General features: G+C 33.8%; 1 protein-coding gene across 1 annotated transcript; it reads right to left on the bottom strand.

The window, feature by feature from the left end:
- Positions 1–9,630: 9,630 nt before the first annotated feature.
- LOC117344842 (dnaJ homolog subfamily C member 16-like) lies at positions 9,631–21,426 on the bottom strand. Its single transcript, XM_033907685.1, has 13 exons — positions 21,243–21,426; positions 20,616–20,682; positions 17,833–18,023; positions 16,349–16,482; positions 15,977–16,161; positions 15,290–15,553; positions 14,619–14,749; positions 13,412–13,610; positions 12,842–13,033; positions 12,058–12,125; positions 11,089–11,235; positions 10,374–10,541; positions 9,631–10,040 (listed from the first exon to the last, which is right to left on the bottom strand). Exons 1-13 carry the CDS (start codon positions 21,392–21,394, stop codon positions 9,638–9,640), a joined length of 2,301 nt encoding a protein of 766 aa, XP_033763576.1. The 5' UTR covers positions 21,395–21,426; the 3' UTR covers positions 9,631–9,637.
- Between the last annotated feature and the right edge of the window lie 224 nt (positions 21,427–21,650).

Genomic DNA, 21,650 nt, shown 5'->3' with positions numbered 1-21,650 from the left:
ATTCCATCTGTGGGATTCAGCTCTAACTTACCAGAAATGATCCTGAGATGGTCCTGACAAAGTGTTGTTATTTTTCAAGTCGGTCTAAAATCCAAGATGGCCGCCATGGCAGCCATCTTGAAAAACACATTTTAAACTTCTTCTCAAGTTCCACTGGTGCCATTGAGCTGGAAATAGGTGAGGATGTTAAGGAAGGAGAGGCAACAAAGTGTTGTTATTTTTCGGCCCCCTAAAAACTTTGACATGGCAGCCATGGCGGCTATTTTGTAACATGATTGCGCAATCATGGTTCTTCTGAACAACACCTATTTCAAATTCCATCAGTGGGATTCAGCTCTAACTTACCAGAAATGATCTTGAGATGGTCTTGACCAAGTGTTGTTATTTTTCAGGTCTGTCATAAATCCAAGATGGCCGCCATGGCCAACAGTGCCACTTTACTCGCTACAGAGAATGCATACTACAAAAGTATAAGGGTCTTTAATTTTGAGTCAGACAACCGTTAAGGCCCATGGGCCTCTTGTTGGTGATAATAAGACTGCATTTGAATCAGGAATATGATTTTATTAATGTGTCATTTGAATAGATACATCCACTTATTCAGCTTGCATTCAATCTTAATTTTGTTTGGTCTTTAACTGCATATCTGCATTTTGCATTGACCGCTACATTGACCAATCACATACTTCACCTTGACCAGTAACGCCACCTTTCGCGTCATATCCGGGGCCAAAAGAAAATTATACGGCTATGCCGAAAAAGACTCCCAAAATTTAATGGGATCAATTGAAAACAGAAAGGAGAAGATCTCCGGATAAACAAGGTTTACACACTGCATACATTGTTTGTCTGAAAACTACAGACATGGACAGACCTGAGACCAAGTCATTATCATATCTTGTCAAGTTTTGCCAGGCGTATCTGATCAGGACCAAATGTCATAAATGTCGCATACCGACATCTAATAAATAATGTATGTCTGAAACAAAATCTCACAAGGTCGCTGATTGGTTGAAGCATTTTGTCTCCAGCAGAGATGCTATTCAGGTACTGTAGTTTTTACCTGGATGTACTGTGGGAAATTTTAGCTGGGCCTTTAATTTGGTGATTTGGCGGGTCTGTATATAGATAGCCAAAATTCAACCCATCAAATTTTAACACTGCCAATTAAAAAGACGTGAATATTTCAATTTCATCAATAGTTTCCGTTTCGACCTGCATTTACCTTTGATAACTCCCGAGAGTAACGAGTGGTGCTAATGTTGGTTGTTGCCTGGCACCAGTCCGCCAAAATGCTGATAGGTATATGTAATACGAATAGCTAGTGAACAACTTCTCACATGTATAGCAATATAAGTATGACATATATTGCATCAGAAGTGATTTTTTTGTGAAAACAAAGCCATCTACCCATACCATTCAATGAACTGATGTTAACACTTTACCTGAAGACTCATTGTTTCAGTTTTCATGACCAAATTGCCAAATTTTATGACCACTAAAATTTCCCGCTATACATTATATGGTGATTATACAGTTCTCAGTTGAACTAAAACATGACTTCGGTAAATGAAGGATCTGGAACCAATAGCACTAATTTTTAAACTCTTTATTCTATAAAACTACAAAAACTATATTTGTGTTATTCAGGTTTTATTTCTCGAAATAGGACACAATAAAAACAATATCATTCATGCAATGGAATGATGATGCTCATGTATGTGATGGTGAAATGAAACACAACTGACAAGAAGAAAAAAGTACTGATTCTCTATGAGAAGGATTTGACTGCAGAAAATGCAAACTTAAAGTCATGATTAGTGTTCAAAGTTTACAGACCTATTGTTATACGGCCTATTGTTATATGGCCTATTGTTATACAGCCTATTGTTATACGGCCTATTGTTATACGGCCTATTGTTATATGGCCTATTGTTATACGGCCTATTGTTATATGGCCTATTGTTATACGGCCTATTGTTATATGGCCTATTGTTATACGGCCTATTGTTACCCCTCCCCTTCCACAAAAACATAAAACCACTCGGCTACTACCCCTTGTTTCCAATGTTCAACACATTATGCAATTTATGTGATTTCATTTCTTTCACTAGCTTGGTTTCTCTATTCTAAAATCTACATTGTTTCTGATCACAGGAAACAAATCTTAGGTCACAACCACAGTCTTAAAATTAAACAAAAGAATGAAAGAATATGCATACGTTTCACAAAGAAAATATTCACTCCAATTTTAAAATATTGCAATATAACATTCATTGTTTAACTAAGTATGTCTATCTTACATACTGCCATCCATAAAAACTATACACTCTTGAAACTTTACAATTCCTTGAAGGTTATTTATTTATTTATCATTGACAATAGGAAATTTTCATGAGAATAACCTATCCCGATGAAGATTCATGGGGGTGTAGGGGACTCGGGACCGATTTTTCAAAATATCCAAAAATGCATCAAAATCATAATAATTTTTTTTTTCTTAAAGAATAAAGGTGCACCATAACATTGAACTCTATGAATTATCCCTTCAAAAAATTATATTATTCTGTGAAAGCATGATCTCAATTTAACAAAATTTCTAAAAAGACATACATTTACATGTATTATTCCAAAAATGTTGCATTTTGAGGATTTGTAAACCATTAATAACAGTATCGACTAGTGATAAACTATAAAAGCATTATAAGAAGTTCATTGATAAAAAGTACAATACACAATTGTTTAGTGATATTTACTGAATTAAAAACATTTCCTGCACAGTGTATAGAACTTATGGATGGTAGTAGTGTATAACGGAATATCCTTGCAGGTTGGTACTTTCTCCAAAAGACATTGATCAATTTTTTCAAGAAATAAGATTCCATGTTAATATTTCTATTTAAAAACAAATGATGTATTAAAACATACACAATAAAATTCTGAAGCTGTGAAACCAAAACGTTGATTCTATTAACCAATGTTGAAAGTACTGACAGTAATGAACTGTAATTACACAAGAAACTTTTATGCATTCGTAGATATTCGTAAAAGGCTAATGCAAAAACCAGTATGTTTAAATACATTTATCTGAATATAACAAAATGTGTTTTTTCCTTTATTATCTGAATATACACATATCAAAATTTTGCATTACATATTTCTGCTATAGGAAGGAGTAAGGGAGATATATCCTGCCATGCTGAAGCTTGGCATTTCAACCTGTGCTCTAAATTTTTACGAGATTTCACAAAAGCAAGATATCCACTTGCATGGGTAGTCTGATGAAGGATATAATAAACATGTAGTAATACAAAAAACATGAAAAATGTTATTTTTATTACAAAACCACACAAAAAAAAAAAAAAATCAAAAAAAATCTCGGAGTAAACATGGATCTATAAATAGGGTATTTATGTGAATTAAATACAAAAAACATATCAAGATTTCACACAATACTTCATGCTTGCTCACTCAATCCCCCACATAAACATGTATACACATATTACATAGAAAATCCAACACCTGTAGACATGCCATATTGAATTTTTATACTGAGCCCAACTCGATTTGCACTATTCTCGGAAGAGAAGCCTTCTCAGAAGATCGTATTCCGTTAAATGTAAACCGGAAGAACATAACCCAAAACAAACAACTTTTTAAGTTTTATCAAACACTCGGACACAAACATGTGCATGTATGTGTCATAAATCCTTCTCTAGTGAAACTCATCACTCGCACACTTAAAACATGGTCGCCGCCATCTTGGAAGACAAATCTTCCAGCTTCGAGACGGAAGAGGTAGAAGAACTTCCAGAAGCAGAAGAGCTACAAATCGAGTGACCGGAAGATATATTCTAGAAGGAGAAGAGTGAACACCGAGTAGGCCTCTGATCACAACAATCTAAGGGAGATAATCTAGTTATTAATTTGGTTTTAAGTTCAAATACAATCGCATGAAAATTAAAAAAGTTATTAATAAATTCAATATACCACAAACAAAATAAAATGAGTTATACTCTTTTTAAGCTACATTTTTCACTATCAAGATATCCACGGCTACTTTTATTTATTAGTCAACAGTTTGACGAAGAGTTGCATAATCTATGAAATAATTAAATAAAGGTGGACCTAATGGTCATATTTTACTGTCTGGCAAGCCATTAACTAAGACTTTCAGACAATATTTATGCTTAAATGTTACATTTAAAAAAAAAAAAAAGACAAACTGGCTTTCAAGGACTGTATTAACATCAAGTCAGTCAAAATTTATGAAAAAAACCTGACAAACTGGGTAGTCATTCAGTACTATTACTGATTAAGTGATCACACAACATCACATAATTAATATTCTTTCTTTAACACCGATGTGAGTGATACAATACACAAAATCTAAACATTTCTAATAACTGCACATTTACAATACCCAATATCTGACTAAACAGTTCTAGTAATGCTCTTTTGTTAATTAAAACAATACGTAACTTAAGACTATAAGTTCTCGGGATTTCTGTAATAAAACACTAGAAAAGTAAGCCATTAGGCTTACTACCATAAAAATTTATGTTCAGAAATTATTAAAGGGACATAACTTCTAGGAAAATTATCAAAATGAAAAACCGCAATATAAATACACCATAACCTTCATAAAAATTGTAACGAGAGTTATGAGTATCATTTTGGATTAAATCATCTATAAATCGATGGTCAGACACATAGCATCCAGATTAAAAACCTCCCAAGACTCCAATTGTGAGTAAAAAAATCTGGGATTTCTTGGAAGATACAGGAATGTTTCAAACTCAATTTAAAACAACTGTTTGTGGAATGGGGAATCCCAAGAACATTGTATTTTGTTCAATTTTGTTTAAATACAGAAGTTTACGAAAAAAATTTTCAGGACAATATGCCTGAAAAGACAAGATGTGTCACTCAAATGACAAACATGGACTTAACCACTTATAAACAAGATGATAAAAACAAAAAAATGGATTTTAATTTGGCTGATAGGTTTAAATGAATCATTCCTTTGAAATTATTTAACACCAGGGACCGCAAAAGTTCAGTAAAGCGTCAGGCTAATGCATTGTCAGATGAAAATCTGAAGAGTGTGGTCCAATCCCTATACAGAATGGGTTGTGTTTCAGACAGACCTGTACTGTTGGATTGTGTCAAAACACTTTCCCCACACTGTTCAGTAGTGGATATGATTAGCCTCATGTATGATGCAAGTGATGTAGCCACTCTCTACTACAATGATACTCTATCTCAAAATGTTCAGGGGTTGATAAACCCAGCAAGCAAGCAAACAACAAACAAACAAACAAACAAACACACTTAATTAATAAAACAGACAAAATAGGAATCCAATTCCATCATCCAAATCAAATTATACTAATGCAGAAAAACACAAAATTTTGGAGATCATTTTGTTCATTTGCTTTTGAGAGCAATTTTGTAAAATGTATCGAGCACGAGGTATGTTACAGAGAAAAAACTATAAGTAACATATTAAGTAAAACAAAGGATTTTCAAAGAGATATATATAAGATTACTACTCTGTAGGAATCATAGAGATAATCAAATTACAGTGCAAGGGAGATAATCCACATTCCAGGGGAGATAATCTATAAACTAAACTAAGGTTGATATTTTCTCCCAGATACATTATTTTACATGTATAAATATATTATATTGTGATTATGGTGTCTAGAATAAATAATTAACAACATTTATTAACAATATCAATAAAAAAATGTAAATAATATTATATATCTTCATTACTATACTGTTTGATTCAGTGTATAGAAAAATGCTGTCTAAGTTGAACAAATTCATCGACTTTCATCCATTTGATAAAAAAACCCCACCCTTTATCGGTATCATAGCTGAGTATGTAAATGGTGTTTAAAACACAAGCTAGCTAATAATTTCTAGTGCAGCTGTGCTTAACTAAATGTTCCCACTGATTCTAATCAAACTTCATACCTACATGGTATCACATGTACATGCATTGTGAAACCACACGACAGAGGAACGGAATGAGAATATTCGTTTTTCTACATCTTCTAAAAAACTGCTTCCATCAATTTTGGGACAATTATTTAAGTGATAAACAGAATTTTACATTTGTCTCCTTTTCCTATTTTTTTTCTTCCTTTTTTCTTTTTTTAAGAATTATCACTTATTTTTCATTTTACTTTACAATAAGTGCGGGTTTATTACCAGACATGGGTTTAATGTTGAGTCGTGGGCTTTTACTTTCAGGGTTGCAAGAAAGAGCTTTTCTTTCAAATATCTTGACGCTCATTTCACAACCAAAATACAATCTAGCCATCTTTGTTTAAATGTCACTAAAGAGTAAATAAACATTTATTAATAATAAATTGTATGAGAATCATTGTATATAAAAACTGTAAATAGATCTGACTAGAATTTTTCTAGATCCGTGATTTAGGCGACACTATACAAACCTTGATCTCAATATTGCAGGGATGATAAGAAAACAAACATTTTGGAGATATAGATTATCATCATACACTATGACGGAAGACAATCAATTCTGTTCAATTAATACTAATTCAAAACAGAAATTGAGGTCCAACATTTTCATTTATATCAATCCAGTTATCACAAACTAACAAATCACACAAATTCACAATTCTCATACAATAATTATGTATTTGTTTAACAAATCGACAAGACATTTTTGTAAAAAAAAAAAAAAAAAAACCACACAAAAGAAATACATGTTCGTTATATACTGTATACACTATTCACGAAGCACAATGCTAAAACAACATCAAATTAACAGTCATTTCTAGACTTTAATGAGGAGGGGAGTCATCCATTGCAGTCTGATCCAAATTTTCCTAAGCGAATTTTTTTTTAAACGACTACATGTACATACATTATATGTAGGAGGTGAGGATACAATCCTTTAAAACCATGTTATGAAAGCTAACGACAAAACTCTGGATTTCATATTTTCAAGGAATGTGGGCCATATGAAATTGAAGTGTAAGTTAATTAATTGAGATATCAATTTTAGGGGAGTCAGCTAGGACAAGGCATTATTTGGGAACCAACTCTTTCGGAAAAGTTCACATTAGACTAAAATTGTCACTAGACTTTTATTTTATTTCATTTTAGATTTTTATCTCATATTCAACTATAATCAATTACACTTGCTTCTGATGCTATGTTAGGATTTATGAGTCTGAATCTCTTTTTGACGTAACTCTTTATCAGCAAAATGAGGAAAAGCAAAAGAAGTCACTCTGATTTCTAAGATGAAATCAGATCTTCGATAACACACCACATTTTTGACCAGTTTTGAATATTGCAATAATCCTGAACGAAATTCAAATAAAAATTTGCGCATTTAGTATTAAGACATACGCTTAACAAAATACATTTTATTTTGGATTCCATCATTAATATCTACAAATATTGATGATCCAAAGAAATTAATATAAATTTGTCAATAGAAATATTGTTGACTTGTAAAACAAAGGAACATAAACTTTATAAAAATGTAAAATGGAAATATGGGTGTAATTGGAAATGTACATGCTATATAAACTTGTAAAAGAAAACACCAACTTTTCATATGATACAATTTCATAGAAAAAACACCAACTACAAATAATGTATACAACTGATACAATTTCAAAGCATTCACTCAAACTTCTTACACAAAATTTTATATAAAACGGCAGTGTTTTTTGGTGGTCTCTTTTTCAGTTAATAAAGTTTTTAATTAAAGGTAAGTTTACATTCAGTACCAAGGTAACATTTCAGATTTTAATTTCAACTCAAATGATCATTGATGATAAATCTCAACATAAATGAAAATAAAGGTAGTTATTTAATAATAAAAATTTTCAAGAGTTCAGCAAATTTTGTTATATTATAAATGAAAAATTAAATTAAATATAAGGGTACACTCGAAGTCGTAACTTACCAGGAATTAAAAAACTTCCTGTAACAAGAATTGCAATGCAACAAGTGTATTCTTCTGAGATGTCCTAAATTGTTTTTATTTTGTTTGGCAAAAGTGATAAGACATACATGATGGCAATCTCATTTGTTTGTTTTTCTGTCATTTTAATCATTTATCAATAAGAATTCTTATACAAGAGGTTAATCAGTCATGAATTCTAATAAAATAGTTTTGGCTTTGTGTCATTTGCATCAATGAACCACTTCAGTGTGAACTGAAGGTAATCTATTTTATTTATCTGTACATGAATGTATGACCGTACCTGTATGTATGACCGTACCTGTATATATGACCGTACCTGTATGTATGACCGTACCTGTATGTATGACCGTACCTGTATGTAAAACCGTACCTGTATGTAAAACCGTACCTGTATGTATGACCGTACCTGTATGTATGACCGTACCTGTATGTAAAACTGTACCTGTATGTATGACCGTACCTGTATGTATGATTGTACCAGTACGTATGACCGTACCTGTATGTATGACCGTACCTGTATGTATGACTGTACCTGTATGAATGACCGTTCCTGTATGTAAAACCATACCTGTATGTATGACCATAACCGTACCTGTATGTATGACCGTACCAGTATGTATGATCGTACCTGTATGTATGACCTTACCTGTATGTATGACCGTACCTGTATGTATGACCGTACCTGTATGTATGACTGTACCTGTATGAATGACCGTACCTGTATGTAAAACCATACCTGTATGTATGACCATAACCGTACCTGTATGTATGACCGTACCAGTATGTATGATCGTACCTGTATGTAAAACCGTACCTGTATGTATGACCATACCTCCATACTTATATGTATCAGTTTGTAATATATCAAACTAGTAATATATCAAATTCTGTACCCCTTATCTTACATTATGTAATTACCTAGTATATATTATGCATATGCACAAAGGCACCATTGCTCATTGCTGAATAATTAACATATTTTTAAATGTGATGGTATAATAATACATCTACTGAGTTAAACAAGTATTTGTATTAATCTCTGATGAGCTCTCGCTAATAAGTAATTGCAGAAATCCGACATTATAGCATTGAATGTGGTTAAGCCTCAGAAACAGTGGATACAGATCTGGTCAAACTAAATTCAAGGCCATTTCAAGACATTTCCATGTCTTTAATTTAATTTTCAAAGGAATTTTCTATACAAAGTTTAAGCCCATTTAAACAATTTTTGCAAATGCCTGATATTTCTCATTTTATGTATATTTTTAAATGCCAATTTATACATTTTCTTAAATTTCAGTAATAAATTTCTCTTTGACACTATTAGATTCACAAAAGAGTCAATTTTCCAATTGAATTGAAAGTAAATCCTCCCCATTGACATGTCACTGTGTAATTACATACCTTACCAGTATATAAAACACACTATCAGACAATCAAGGACTTTTCAAAAGCCATTGGCCAGGATTCAAGACTTTCAAGGCCAAACGTAAATTAAAGGCTTTTCAAGGCTGTATTCATCATCAATACAACATTGAAAAAAAAAAGTATTCATCCTAAGAATACAACATTGAAAAAAACCAAAAAAAGTATTCATCCTAAGAATACAACATTAAAAAAAAAAAAACGAATTAAATTATCTCCAGTTTGTTTTCAACTGATCACCATTTCAGGCCAGTATGGGACACGGATTTTCTTAACAGATCCATCAAAAACTCGATCCATCCATGTTATATAGCCTTTCAGAAGATCCTCCACCTTTGGTTCCTCTCCTCTTAAGCGTTTCTCCTCGGAGTCTGATTCCTCGTCTGTATCGAAAAATCCAATAGAGCTCGGAATGTTATCGGTGTGTTTTCTAACCCATTTCCGCACACGCTTTGGATGGTAGATGTAGTAATAGTTTCTGAAACCATTAATGGCCAGAACTGTTCCTATACAACTTTTGATTTTTATGTTAGATAAGTCTTGTTTGTAGTCTACGCATTCCTCGAGTAGATGTCTATACCAACCCAGGTAGAGATCGAGGTCGATAAAACCAAACGTCAGGGCGCTGTACCTACAAAGGGGTAAAGATAAGGAATTAGGGGAGCAGAAATCTGGGTCACTTGAACCTCTTCGTCATGATAATGATATTTCTTATAACTTATTTAGAATTTACCCTGGCACCTACTACAGTGTATATATGTATCGACACTTTAAGCCCTTAGCATTACAGATGCGTGTACTGAAATGTTTTTATGGGTCTTTCATATAATCCAATAGGTCCATGATGAATTGAAGTTCATTGTCTAAATCCTAGGATTTCATTTTAAAGCCACATAATTATAAAAACACATGAGATTTCCCATATAATAGGTTCATGGACCAGACACCGTATAATTTTTCATACCTTGTGTAGTTCGGGAAAACTAGTTCCCCAAAACGATTGAGCAGCCTCTCTTTGGATTCCTCATCGACTAATAGGGCAAAGGTCAAACCTGTCTCCACATGAACAATTAAGTCATCGTAGGACTTATAGTTGATCTCGTACAAGTTCACCTTCTTGTTGTCTACAGACCTGAAAGTAGGAAATTAATTATCTGAGTATATTTTTCAGTATAAGAGCAGTTTTGTTTTGTTTTATTTTTGCTTAACGTCCTATTAACAGCCAGGGTCATTTAAGGACGTGCCAGGGTTTTGAAGGTGGAGGAAAGCCAGAGTACCCGGAGAAAAACCAGACATTTTATTGATATCTTTTAGGAGATCAAGGTTAATATATTCAGTACATATTCAATGAAGGAGGTCAAGGTCAAAATTTTCATACATATTGAAGGTAAAGGTCACTGACTCAATATTTACATTATTTGGAGGAGGTCAAAGTTAATATTAATATATAATGAAGGAGGTCAAGATCAATATACACTCTGAAGGTCAAGATCAATACATACATATATGTTAAAGAAGGTCAAGGTCAATATCTACACAGATATTGAAGGGAGAGGAGGTCAATGAAGGTAAACAAACTGCATATGCTAAAGGGGGCAGTGTCAACATATATATACTCTGAAGAGGTCAAGGTCAAAAGATACTTACGTTGAAGGAGGTCAAGGTCAACAGATACTTACGTTGAAGGAGGTCTGGACTTCACATTTTTTGGTTTCTTTTCCATCACCTGCTCATGTTCAATAGCGGCCATTTTGTTCATGAAGTATCCCATAAAAAACATGAGGAATAGAGACAGCAGTACAGTTCCCACCGTGAAACCATCATACCTAGGTAAGAATAACATATCTTAACTATTAAACGAAAACTGAAAAAATTTCAAAGAATATTCTGAAAAAAAAAGAAGAAAGTTGTCAATCATACATCTGATAAGGTTACTCAACATAGGTTGTCATGGTGATGAAAGTTTAAATTGTCAATCATACATATTATTAGGTTAATCAACACAGGTTGTCATGGTGATGAAAGTTTAAATTGTCAATCATACATCTGATTAGGTTACCCAACACAGGTTGTCATGGTGATGAAAGTTTAAATTGTCAATCATACATCTTATTAGGTTAATCAACACAGGTTGTCAAGGTGATGAAAGTCTAACTTGTCAATCATACATATGGTTAGGTTAACCAACACGGGTTGCCATGGTGATGAAAGTTTAAATTGTCAATCCAGGGCTTTTTCTTACTGATTTGGGAAAGGGCCTTTTTTGCTTCATTTGGAAAGAAAATTGGAAAATTGGGAAAGATTTTTTCAGGAGTAAACTGCAGAATTTGGGAATTTTGCTTAAATATGAAATAATTTCAATTGGGAATGGGGCCCATTAACAGCCCCAAAAAGACCCCAGAAAAAGCCCTGCAAACATACATCTGAGAAGGTTACCCAATATGGGTTTCCTTAGTGGAAGGCAAGGGTGATTTCTGAGGTGTTCCAAATGCCAGCCACCCATGACAGGAGAAACTTCAACTCACAACTCTAGACATAAGAGGACAATATACCAGTCCAGGGTATGTAGGAGGATGAAACAAGTCCAATATATTACGATACAGGACCGGAGTCATGGAGTGTGATAGATATGCCAGTTGATTACTTACGATGTCAGGTAGGAAAAAACCCTGTCGGCCCAATCTAGAAGTCTGTACACTATCCTCACCATAAGTCCCTGTTAAATAAACATCCTACATCAGAACAAGATAAAAAAGATCTTTTCAAAACACTGGATATTTTATCAATTTTCATCATAATAAGACATCTTAAAAATCAATCTAGATATCAGACGTACTTATCATAAACCTTCCATTGTCACCATAGTTGTTAAATTTCACGGGGCTAAACTTTTGCGGTTGCCCCAGTCCGACAAGTTTGAGAGTATTACGTATTCTTCTCACTAACATGCCTTGAAAGCATTCTGCAGTAAACACTAAATATACATTTGTTTGTATATATAAATATTATCTGTGTGTTAATTTTTGATTTAAATTTAATGGCAGCAAATTCAGTGAAAATTAAATCTACCGCGAACATTAGTAATAAATACATTTATGTACTTTAATACCCGACAGATCAGAAAACACATGCGTTAAGCAATAATGGGATAGGTTCGATTTTCATAATTGATATTGGCATGTAAACCACTGATTGACAAATGTACCTGGCATCAAATATAATCTATTTTCCCTTTATTCAATCAATTATCTTTTCAGTTTTAGTATCATTTTATTTTACATTTTTGACAAATTTTTTTATTTTACATTTTTGACAAATTTTTTTATTTTACATTTTTGACTAATTTTTTTATTTTACATTTTTGACTAATTTTCAGTTTCGATTACCCACCCCATTATTAGCAATAACTATCCAAACTGTCAGTTTACATACCAAAGCGTGCTCATTATGGAATTCTGGTAAAAGAATCTTGTATGCAAGAGACTGATCCGAGTTAAGGAGAAGCTTGACTTTCTCCTCTAGGTATTCCTCGCATTCCTGTAGTCGCTGAGGGTCGCCACTCCAACCTGACTTCAACCAATCATAGCTGAGATGATGTATGTCCATTCTCCATATTAGGACAACCTAAAATAATAATTTGAGTAATTTGTAATATAACAAGCTTTATTTATTTTACCATAATTGTTTAACAAGTTATACCAACTTATATTAATTAATCAATTTTAATGGCTCAGATAGAAATCCACTAGGGGTCTTGCTATGTGAGGAAACAGGAGTACTCCAAGAAAGCCTATGAGGTTTGGCTGGTGACACCATATCCTTTTCACGTCCAATCAGGGATTCGGGGAATACATACATTTTTTTAAACATCCAAAGTAAATGTATGCATAAGTAAAATCCTCAAAATCTATGCTTCTATTATATAAACAAATATAATGTGCTATCTATTTTAGAATAAGGAGATATCCTAAAGTTTAGTCTATGAATGAAACTGTCAAATACCTTTGCAGCATTCTTTTGAATAACAGATTTGCTTCCCTTTGTTAGACTCTTCACAAAGTCCTTCTGAGTATCTTCGTATATATAGGTGAATCTGACGCGATCCTGCTGTAGGAATGGAGACCGTCGAATGTACTGACGGAACGACTCACGATATTTCTCGTTATCTTTTGCCTTCTTTGTCAATAGAACCACACACAATCTGAAGATAGAATGTAAATATAGAAAGAAATATCTTTCACATTAACAATGGAATCTTACAATGAACTAAATTCATAGCAGATATTAAGAATGTCACATATTCAGAACAATAATTTTACATGGGTATTTGTTTGTTTGTTTTTGTTTAACGTCCTATTAAAAGCCAGGGTCATTTAAGGACATGCCAGGTTTTGGAGGTATAAGAAAGCCGGAGTACCCGGAGAAAAACCACCGGCCTACGGTCAGTACCAGCCAACTGCCCCACGTAGGTAATACCCTTGCTTCAATTAGCTTAAGGTCCTTGGATAATTTTTTGTTCTGATGTCAACCAATAGCGCCTATCAAATGTTTCTCGCCTTATCCTCTAACATTGTTGGAGTATAATTCCCTATAGCTAGACTTGTCAAAGTTAGAAAACCTACCTGTAGTGCCATAATTGGAGTAACGAATTCATTATTTCTATAAATTCATGATTATACAGTACTTATTTTGTATCTACTTTCAGACAATTATGCAGAAAAAAATATTCACACAGTGTGCATATATGTTCTATTAAGATTATTATAATTTGTACAGAAGGGAAGTAACTCCAATTATCTTTTTTTGAATGATGTAAGTGAAATTTTTTATACATTCATGATTATTAAGTACTTATTTTGTAGTTTACTTTGGCAATTGTGCGAAAAAAACAACATTCACATAGAGTACCTATGTTCTATTAAAATTATCATAATTTGTACCAAAGGGAGGTAACTCCAATTATCTTGTTTCGAATGTTGTAAGTGACATTTGATAATATTGAAGCAGAATGGGATGAATTGTATCTACCGGTACCGAGAAAGGATGATATTGCACATACTGTACATGACTTCAATAATTTGAGAGAATTTCAATTTCAGACATCGTTTTTATCCAATTAATCTTCACCATCTTGCAGGCAAAACTACTAAGATAATACTTCCTAAAAATTCTATACTCAAGTAAAACTGTAAAGAATTAATTTACTGACTTTTTACGTCGTGCCGATCGCTCAATGGGGCAAAGTTCTTCAAATTTTTCCTGGGATGACAACCTCGGCAACAGGAGGAATTTATTGCTTTCAATGACTTCATTAAGTGTGCTACGAGACAACTGGTGCATCTGGTGAGAAAAAGAAATTTTGTGGTTGACAGCAATGGTACTGGTAGACACCCAAAAAACTGAATCCTTTTCACTCAAGGACTCTACACTCTATAGACCAAGACTTTTCAAAATATCCTTATCTGAATAGAAGAAGAAAGATTTAAAAAGAATAATATATATTTCTCTTACAGGGCTAATCTCTCTTCCCTAAGGGTAAAGGGTATGGAGGAGCATATCATTTGTTTAAATATACAAAATTCAACCCCTTCATCCAGGAATGCTGCAGAATAAATTTGATCAAATTTTCCTTATCTGAACAGAAGAAAACATTCTTTACACAAAATTAAGCCTTCCCAAGAATGCTGCAAGTCTATTTTTGATCAAAATTCCTTCACTCAAAACAGAAGAATTATCAGACCAAGCACACTTTCTGAACAAATGTCTGATTAAGAAAGATTTTTTCATTTGTTATACTCATAAAGTGGAATTTTAAGAACTTCTTCCAAATTTTATGAAATGTGAAGAATAAGATTATAATCTGATTGATGAAGAACTCACGCTAATAGTGGCCACAGGCGACGATGATTCCTCATTAAACATGAGCAGAGTCTCCCTGTGTTTGTTAACTCCGTTTTTCTTCATGATTTTCCCTATATCCGGTGAGGCAGTATTTATGTACGCAAATTTAACAAAATTTTTATAATGCATGGCAGTGGCAAGAAATCTAATCGCTGGTTCCTCCTTCTGTCCCAGAATAATGGCTCTCATTTGATTGTCCATCCACCCATCCAGAAAAGCGCTGTATGTGTCATCTGTCAATTTCTGAAGAAAAGGCATGAAAAATTATGCCTTTACATATATCTGTTTGTGTTAAGTAATGTCATCTATTCTAGAGCCTGCATTTATAATTATCAAGTCTATAAAGTTTCAATGATATTGGTCTAAAGCTGAAAGATGACAAGATTAAAGTTCTGAAAAAATAAAGGGCAATAACTCCATAAAAGATGTTCTAATCAACACATCGCTAAGAAAAGCACAGCTTCATATATTGACAAAACCTACAAAGTTTCAAAGAGGCCAATGAGAACCTGGGAGAGACATCTGGAAAATACTTAAATATTGCCGATGTCATCCAACAACTGTTTGAATTATTTACAATGAATATCTACAATTAGTTCATTAAAAACATATATATGGAAGCAACTTTTATTTAGTTCACACCAAAAGGTCTGGAAAATATTTTACCCTATCTATAAGTTTTGCCGGGAATAACTTTCTGATGAAGTCTCGGAATTGCTGAGGTCCTACGCTTCCGGTGAAGAAAGTTGATCTCCCGTTGACGATTCCTAAAATGGCAGGTACATGATGGACACGGAGCTCCGATGCCAATCCACCAGCATGTCCGGCATGGAATGTTCCTACTCCAATACCTACACAGGAAGCACCAAGATATTTCATGAACAGTGAAATAGTATATACCTACTGAGTTAATTAATTAAATTAATAAATAAATAAATAAAATATAGGAGTATGAACGACGCATCTAAATAAAACACCATTTCAACCAACTAAGAGTCCAGAGTGCAAGACATTTGAACTGAAAATATGTATATTTACCAACGAGATCAAGCTCTTTGATGAATTTCTCTATATGGTGGTCAATTCTTGAACATTCAAAACAGAAATCTGCATAGGCATATAAGAAGTAGGGTCGACTGTAGCTCTCAGGGAGGATCTTCGTCTCATACATTCTGTAAAAGAATTTGAGCTGTAGTTATAATTACTGAAACTAACATGAATTATTGGGCTTAGAGTTAGTAGTACAGTAAATAATAACTACCAGTGTGGGGGGTAATGATAGAAAATTATGGAAAATTAGCCGAAAAAAATAAATTTGATCATCAATGACAATTTTGGAAAAGCAATTAATCGAAAATTTATGGCAGTGTTCGTAAATCTTTGGCTGTGCGTATTTTTGTAATGTTACCAAACCATGATCTTATATCTAATGATATATTCATTCTTAAAAGTAATCACAGATATATATCAACAACTGTTGTGCTTTGTTTGTGTTCAGTATAAAAAAATTGATATCAAAGACTAAGACATGTAATAAATGTACTTGAGATGAACATAATTTTTTTTTACAAAAGGGCAATTCTGTGCTAAATTTAGAAAACTGATTATAATTGATAATCGATCAATTTCAAGTTTCCAATTATTGATTCTGAAAGTAAAACCAATTCCCATCACTAGATAAGTCATGATATTAGTACTTGAATTCATGAGAGTTATTTCTTTATATTTTCAGGAGAAAATTCATTAACTTGATATAAATATTATTTGGAAAGATGTTTCTTTTCCAAAAACAAATATTGAGACTTGAAATGTGTTATGAGCATTCAAGCACTGTGGTGTTTTTACCACTCTACCCCCTTATTGCAGATATAGTGAACGGTCATCAAGGCTCAGTAATTGGCACTCAGTAAGATTAAATAGGGAAATGTCATGAATTATGTAAAAATATCAAAATATATTAGCTCTACAAGGTGTTGTATAAGACAGATCGAAAGAAGGATTGAATAAAGTGGTTTAACACATGTAGAATCTATCACACTCCTGCAATCAAAATGGCGCACATAGCTAGATTAGCATAAAATCACAATTTTGATATGAAATACACAATTAATATCACTCACAAGTGATGTTAAAGCTTAATATATGATAATGAATAGACATCTTCATCTGGAATAATTTTAAAACTGAATATTTTACCATTTCCACAGCCTTGGATATTCTGCTATAACATATACTGATAGTCTGTTTCATAAAACTTCAGAATAATGAATCTTAATAGGGCGCACCTACTGTCAATTAACCCCCCCCCCCCCCCCCCCCCCCCCGTGCCTTTTAGGTCATATATGGTATATCCTTCATTCTGGACACAAAAACACAGAACATCCATTATTTCTTTATATTTTGATAAAACACTTTCATATATATACAAAAACACATTTCCAGCAAAGGGACACAACTCCCAAAATCCACTTCCATTACAGTTATCACATACCCGTCAGCCTTTCTTCTTAAATATACTTTACCTGTATGTGACAGTGTATTTATCAATGATAGATTCCCCTCCTCCAAAATGGAATCCGGAACTTCTGAAGAAATTTCCGAATCCTTCAAAAGGACCACCACCTTGGTGAAAGCCATGTTGTCTTTGAGGTTCACGTGCGGTCGTGTAACCAAATCTGTCATACTGACGTCGCTTCTCCTCGTCACTTAAGGTCTTGAAAAAGAAACTCATGGCATTCAAATTCTTTGTTTTGATGTGATGATATAAATGATAATATCTTATAATCTCGAACCATATACTACTATCAATGGTCACTTTTGTTTGTTTGCTGGTTATATTGCTCTGTGAGAAGCTAGGGTCGTTTTGATGATGGGTTTCCTTATACCAATTGGGGACATGTACAACCTCAAGCTCACTGAACAACATATGAGAGGCCTGTTTCATGCCATCCAGAGCAATATATAGGGTATATAGGGTAAAATGTCTCGCCCAAGGACACAGCCACGATAGTGCAGACTGGCCAGTCTGTTTCTCAGCTTCCCAAGAAACATAAACTGACATGAGTATAGGAAGCATTAAACCATGCACCTCGGGCCTTCATCTCAGGTGACGTAGCTGGCGCTCTAACGCCCTGAACTATCGAGACCCATTTCAATGCTGAACCAATCAGAACAAGAGGGTCCAACATAACAAAATAATTATAATCTATTTTCCAACAGACCTGTGAAATCATGTACTTCCAACGCTATTAAAGTTCATGTTTGACATGTGTCATACAAACTTTAAAAACTAATATAAATTTTCGACAGAATCTGTCAAGACTGATGAGAAACAACTTGAACAGATAGATGGAGGCAATTGATATAAAATGATATACAGCATATCATCCATCTACAACCAATACAATATTGTCCTAGACATACATATACCAGGTATTTGATATACCAGTATACTGTACATACATAAATTTGTATAATTTATAAGTAAGTAAAGTTTCGTTTGTTTTCACTTTGGATGGTTTTTAATTTATAACTGTAGTAATATGTATGTATGTAGTTTCCAAAAGCATGGTTAGTTGTTACAGCACACCTAATGTTGTGGTGAACTGGGGCCTCGGTGGCCCAGTGGTTAAGGTGTCCCGACACTTTATCACTAGCCCACTACCTCTGGGTTGCGAGTTCGAAACCAACGTGGGGCAGTTGCCAGGTAATGACCGTAGGCCGGTGGTTTTTCTCCAGGTACTCCGGCTTTCCTCCACCTTCAAAACCTGGCACACCCTTAAATGACCCTGGCTGTTAATAGGACGTTAAACAAAAACAAACAAACCAAATTGTGGTGAACTTGGAATTGCAATGAAAAATGTTTCTGGGCCTTAAACTAGTGACCTCTGGCTCTCCCAGGCAAACATCCTACCACTATAGCTAGCTAGGGTAAAGGGAAATTACCACAAGCCTGAGCTAGTATGTAAGGTGACCTATAATCTCCACATCCTACATACGTACGTACCACTAAAGGCTAAAGGGAAATTCCCACTAGCCTGACCTAGTAATGTAACATATATACTCTCCACATCCTACCACTAGGCTGAAGGGAAATTCCCACTAGTCTGAGCTAGTAATGTAACATATACTCTCCACATCCTACGTACCACTTGGCTAAAGGGAAATTCCCACTAGCCTGACCTAGTAATGTAACATATATACTCTCCACATCCTACCACTAGGCTGAAGAGAAATTCCCACTAGTCTGAGTTAGTAATGTAACATACCGTATTTGACCTAATAAGGGCGCCTGCCCTAATAAGGGCGCCCCTACCTTTTTTCAAGGAAAAAAATCTTTGACTGAGTGTCAAAATGGTGTTCAAAAGTAATAATTCATGTGAAATATTTTGCTTCTTTATGTGTTCAATTTTCTTCAGCAAATTAAGTAACTGGAACACATGTTTTCGCCACATTTTGTGTATTCCTACAGGCTACAGATGACATGTCAGTTCAAAGAGCACCCAAAACTAAACATACATACAAATAATAACTTACCATCTTCATTTGAAGATAAAGTAAAGACTTCATTCTTGTTGATAAATAACTTTTGTTCAGAACAGAAAGCTAGTAAAAGACATTGTTAATCAATTATTTGGTCAAAGAAAATGATGTCTGATATGATCGGGGAAATCACCTGTTTCTATAAATAGAACACAAAAGAGTTCCATTTGAACATAAATGGTGGAACACACGTTCTCTGGTCTAAAGATCAGCTGGCATGGTTTACAAGTTTACAGGAGTATTCACAAGTGATGTTTAAGCTTAATATATGATAATGAATAGATATCCTCATCTGGAATATTTTTATGACTGAATATTTTACCGTTTCCACAACCTTGGGTATTCTGCTATAAGGTATAGTCTGTTTCATAAAACTTCAGAATAACTAATCTTAATAAGGGCGCCCCCACTGTCAATTACCCGCGCCCTGCGCCCTTATTAGGTCAAATACGGTATACTCTCCACATCCTACGTACCCTTGGCTAAAGGGAAATTCCCACTAGCCTGAGCTGGTAATTAATATAATGTAACATATACTCTCCACATCCTACCTAGAGATTCCGCTATTACATCAGTACTGTGAATGAAGCCATGATTCCTCTCCATATCTACCATAACTTTGTCAAACAAGAAATATACTCCTTTTCCTTTGGTCTCAATGAACAATTTACTCTAATTCAATTTTATTTTTCTCAAATTGTTATTTTGGACAGGAATATGTTTGTGTCTGGATAATTGAGACCTAAACACTTGTGTACCATACCTCATATGCTTCATTTATTTTAGTGAAAACATCAGCTGCATCAGGGTCTTTGTTTTTATCGGGATGCCTGGAATAAAAAAGAGGTAAAACGACTAATCATTGATTAAATTGAATTAATCGCAACAACACTACAAGCTGGTGGACTGTGTACATACTTCACTGAAAAAAATGCATCGCCTATGAATATAGGGTATTGCTCAACTTCAACAAATTGAAGATAATTGGCAAAAAGAAGAGCTAAAGTAATTTTGGTTTACTAATATAATATGCTTGAAGAAAAGCTGCAGATTTGAAAGAATCTGGGGAATTAAAGACATTTTTTGGTGATAATGCATTCCAATCAATGAAAAAATGAGGATTTTCTCATCTGTATTCGACATGATGGAATTTGATATGGATTAGATTGGGAATTTGGAGAGAAATGGTAGAATGAGAGTTTTTCTTTACAGCCACTTTTTCGTTTATAATGAAATTAATGTATATAAAGTGTAGAGCAATGACTTTGAATGTGTATAGCGCATAATTGAAAGACAGAGACTCGGAGAAGAGAGGAAGACATAAGCTAATAAATAATTGATCGAGATCGACCAACCGGTCCCATCTGCTGGTCATCTCATCTCATCTTACCATTCTCGAGCTTGTGCCTTGTAAGCTTGCTTAATTTCTTTTAGGGATGCAGTTCTCTTCACTCCAAGAATCCGGTACAGATCATCATCTTCGTTACCAGTTGAAATGGTTACAATTAGAATAAGAAGAAGGAAAAGGCTTAATTTTAACATTTTCAATACCAATATTATTTCTCATTATCAAATGCTCACTTAACACGAACTCAGGGTCGAAATTAAGCTTGAAACTTCGGTAAGGAAAAATTATTATGTAAAACACATGATTGATTTAGATCTTCGTCAATTTAGTTTCGCCTTATGCGTTTTTAATGTTTTTGCGTACCTTAACTAATAAACTATTCAAACAGTTCATATATATGTTAATTTCTAAAAACAATCTAACACATATCCAAAAGTTCTACGTTGATAT

This window comes from Pecten maximus, chromosome 16 (genome assembly GCF_902652985.1).
Source record: "Pecten maximus chromosome 16, xPecMax1.1, whole genome shotgun sequence".
NCBI classification, from domain to species: domain Eukaryota; kingdom Metazoa; phylum Mollusca; class Bivalvia; order Pectinida; family Pectinidae; genus Pecten; species Pecten maximus.
This window is presented reverse-complemented; position numbering and strand designations above follow the sequence as displayed.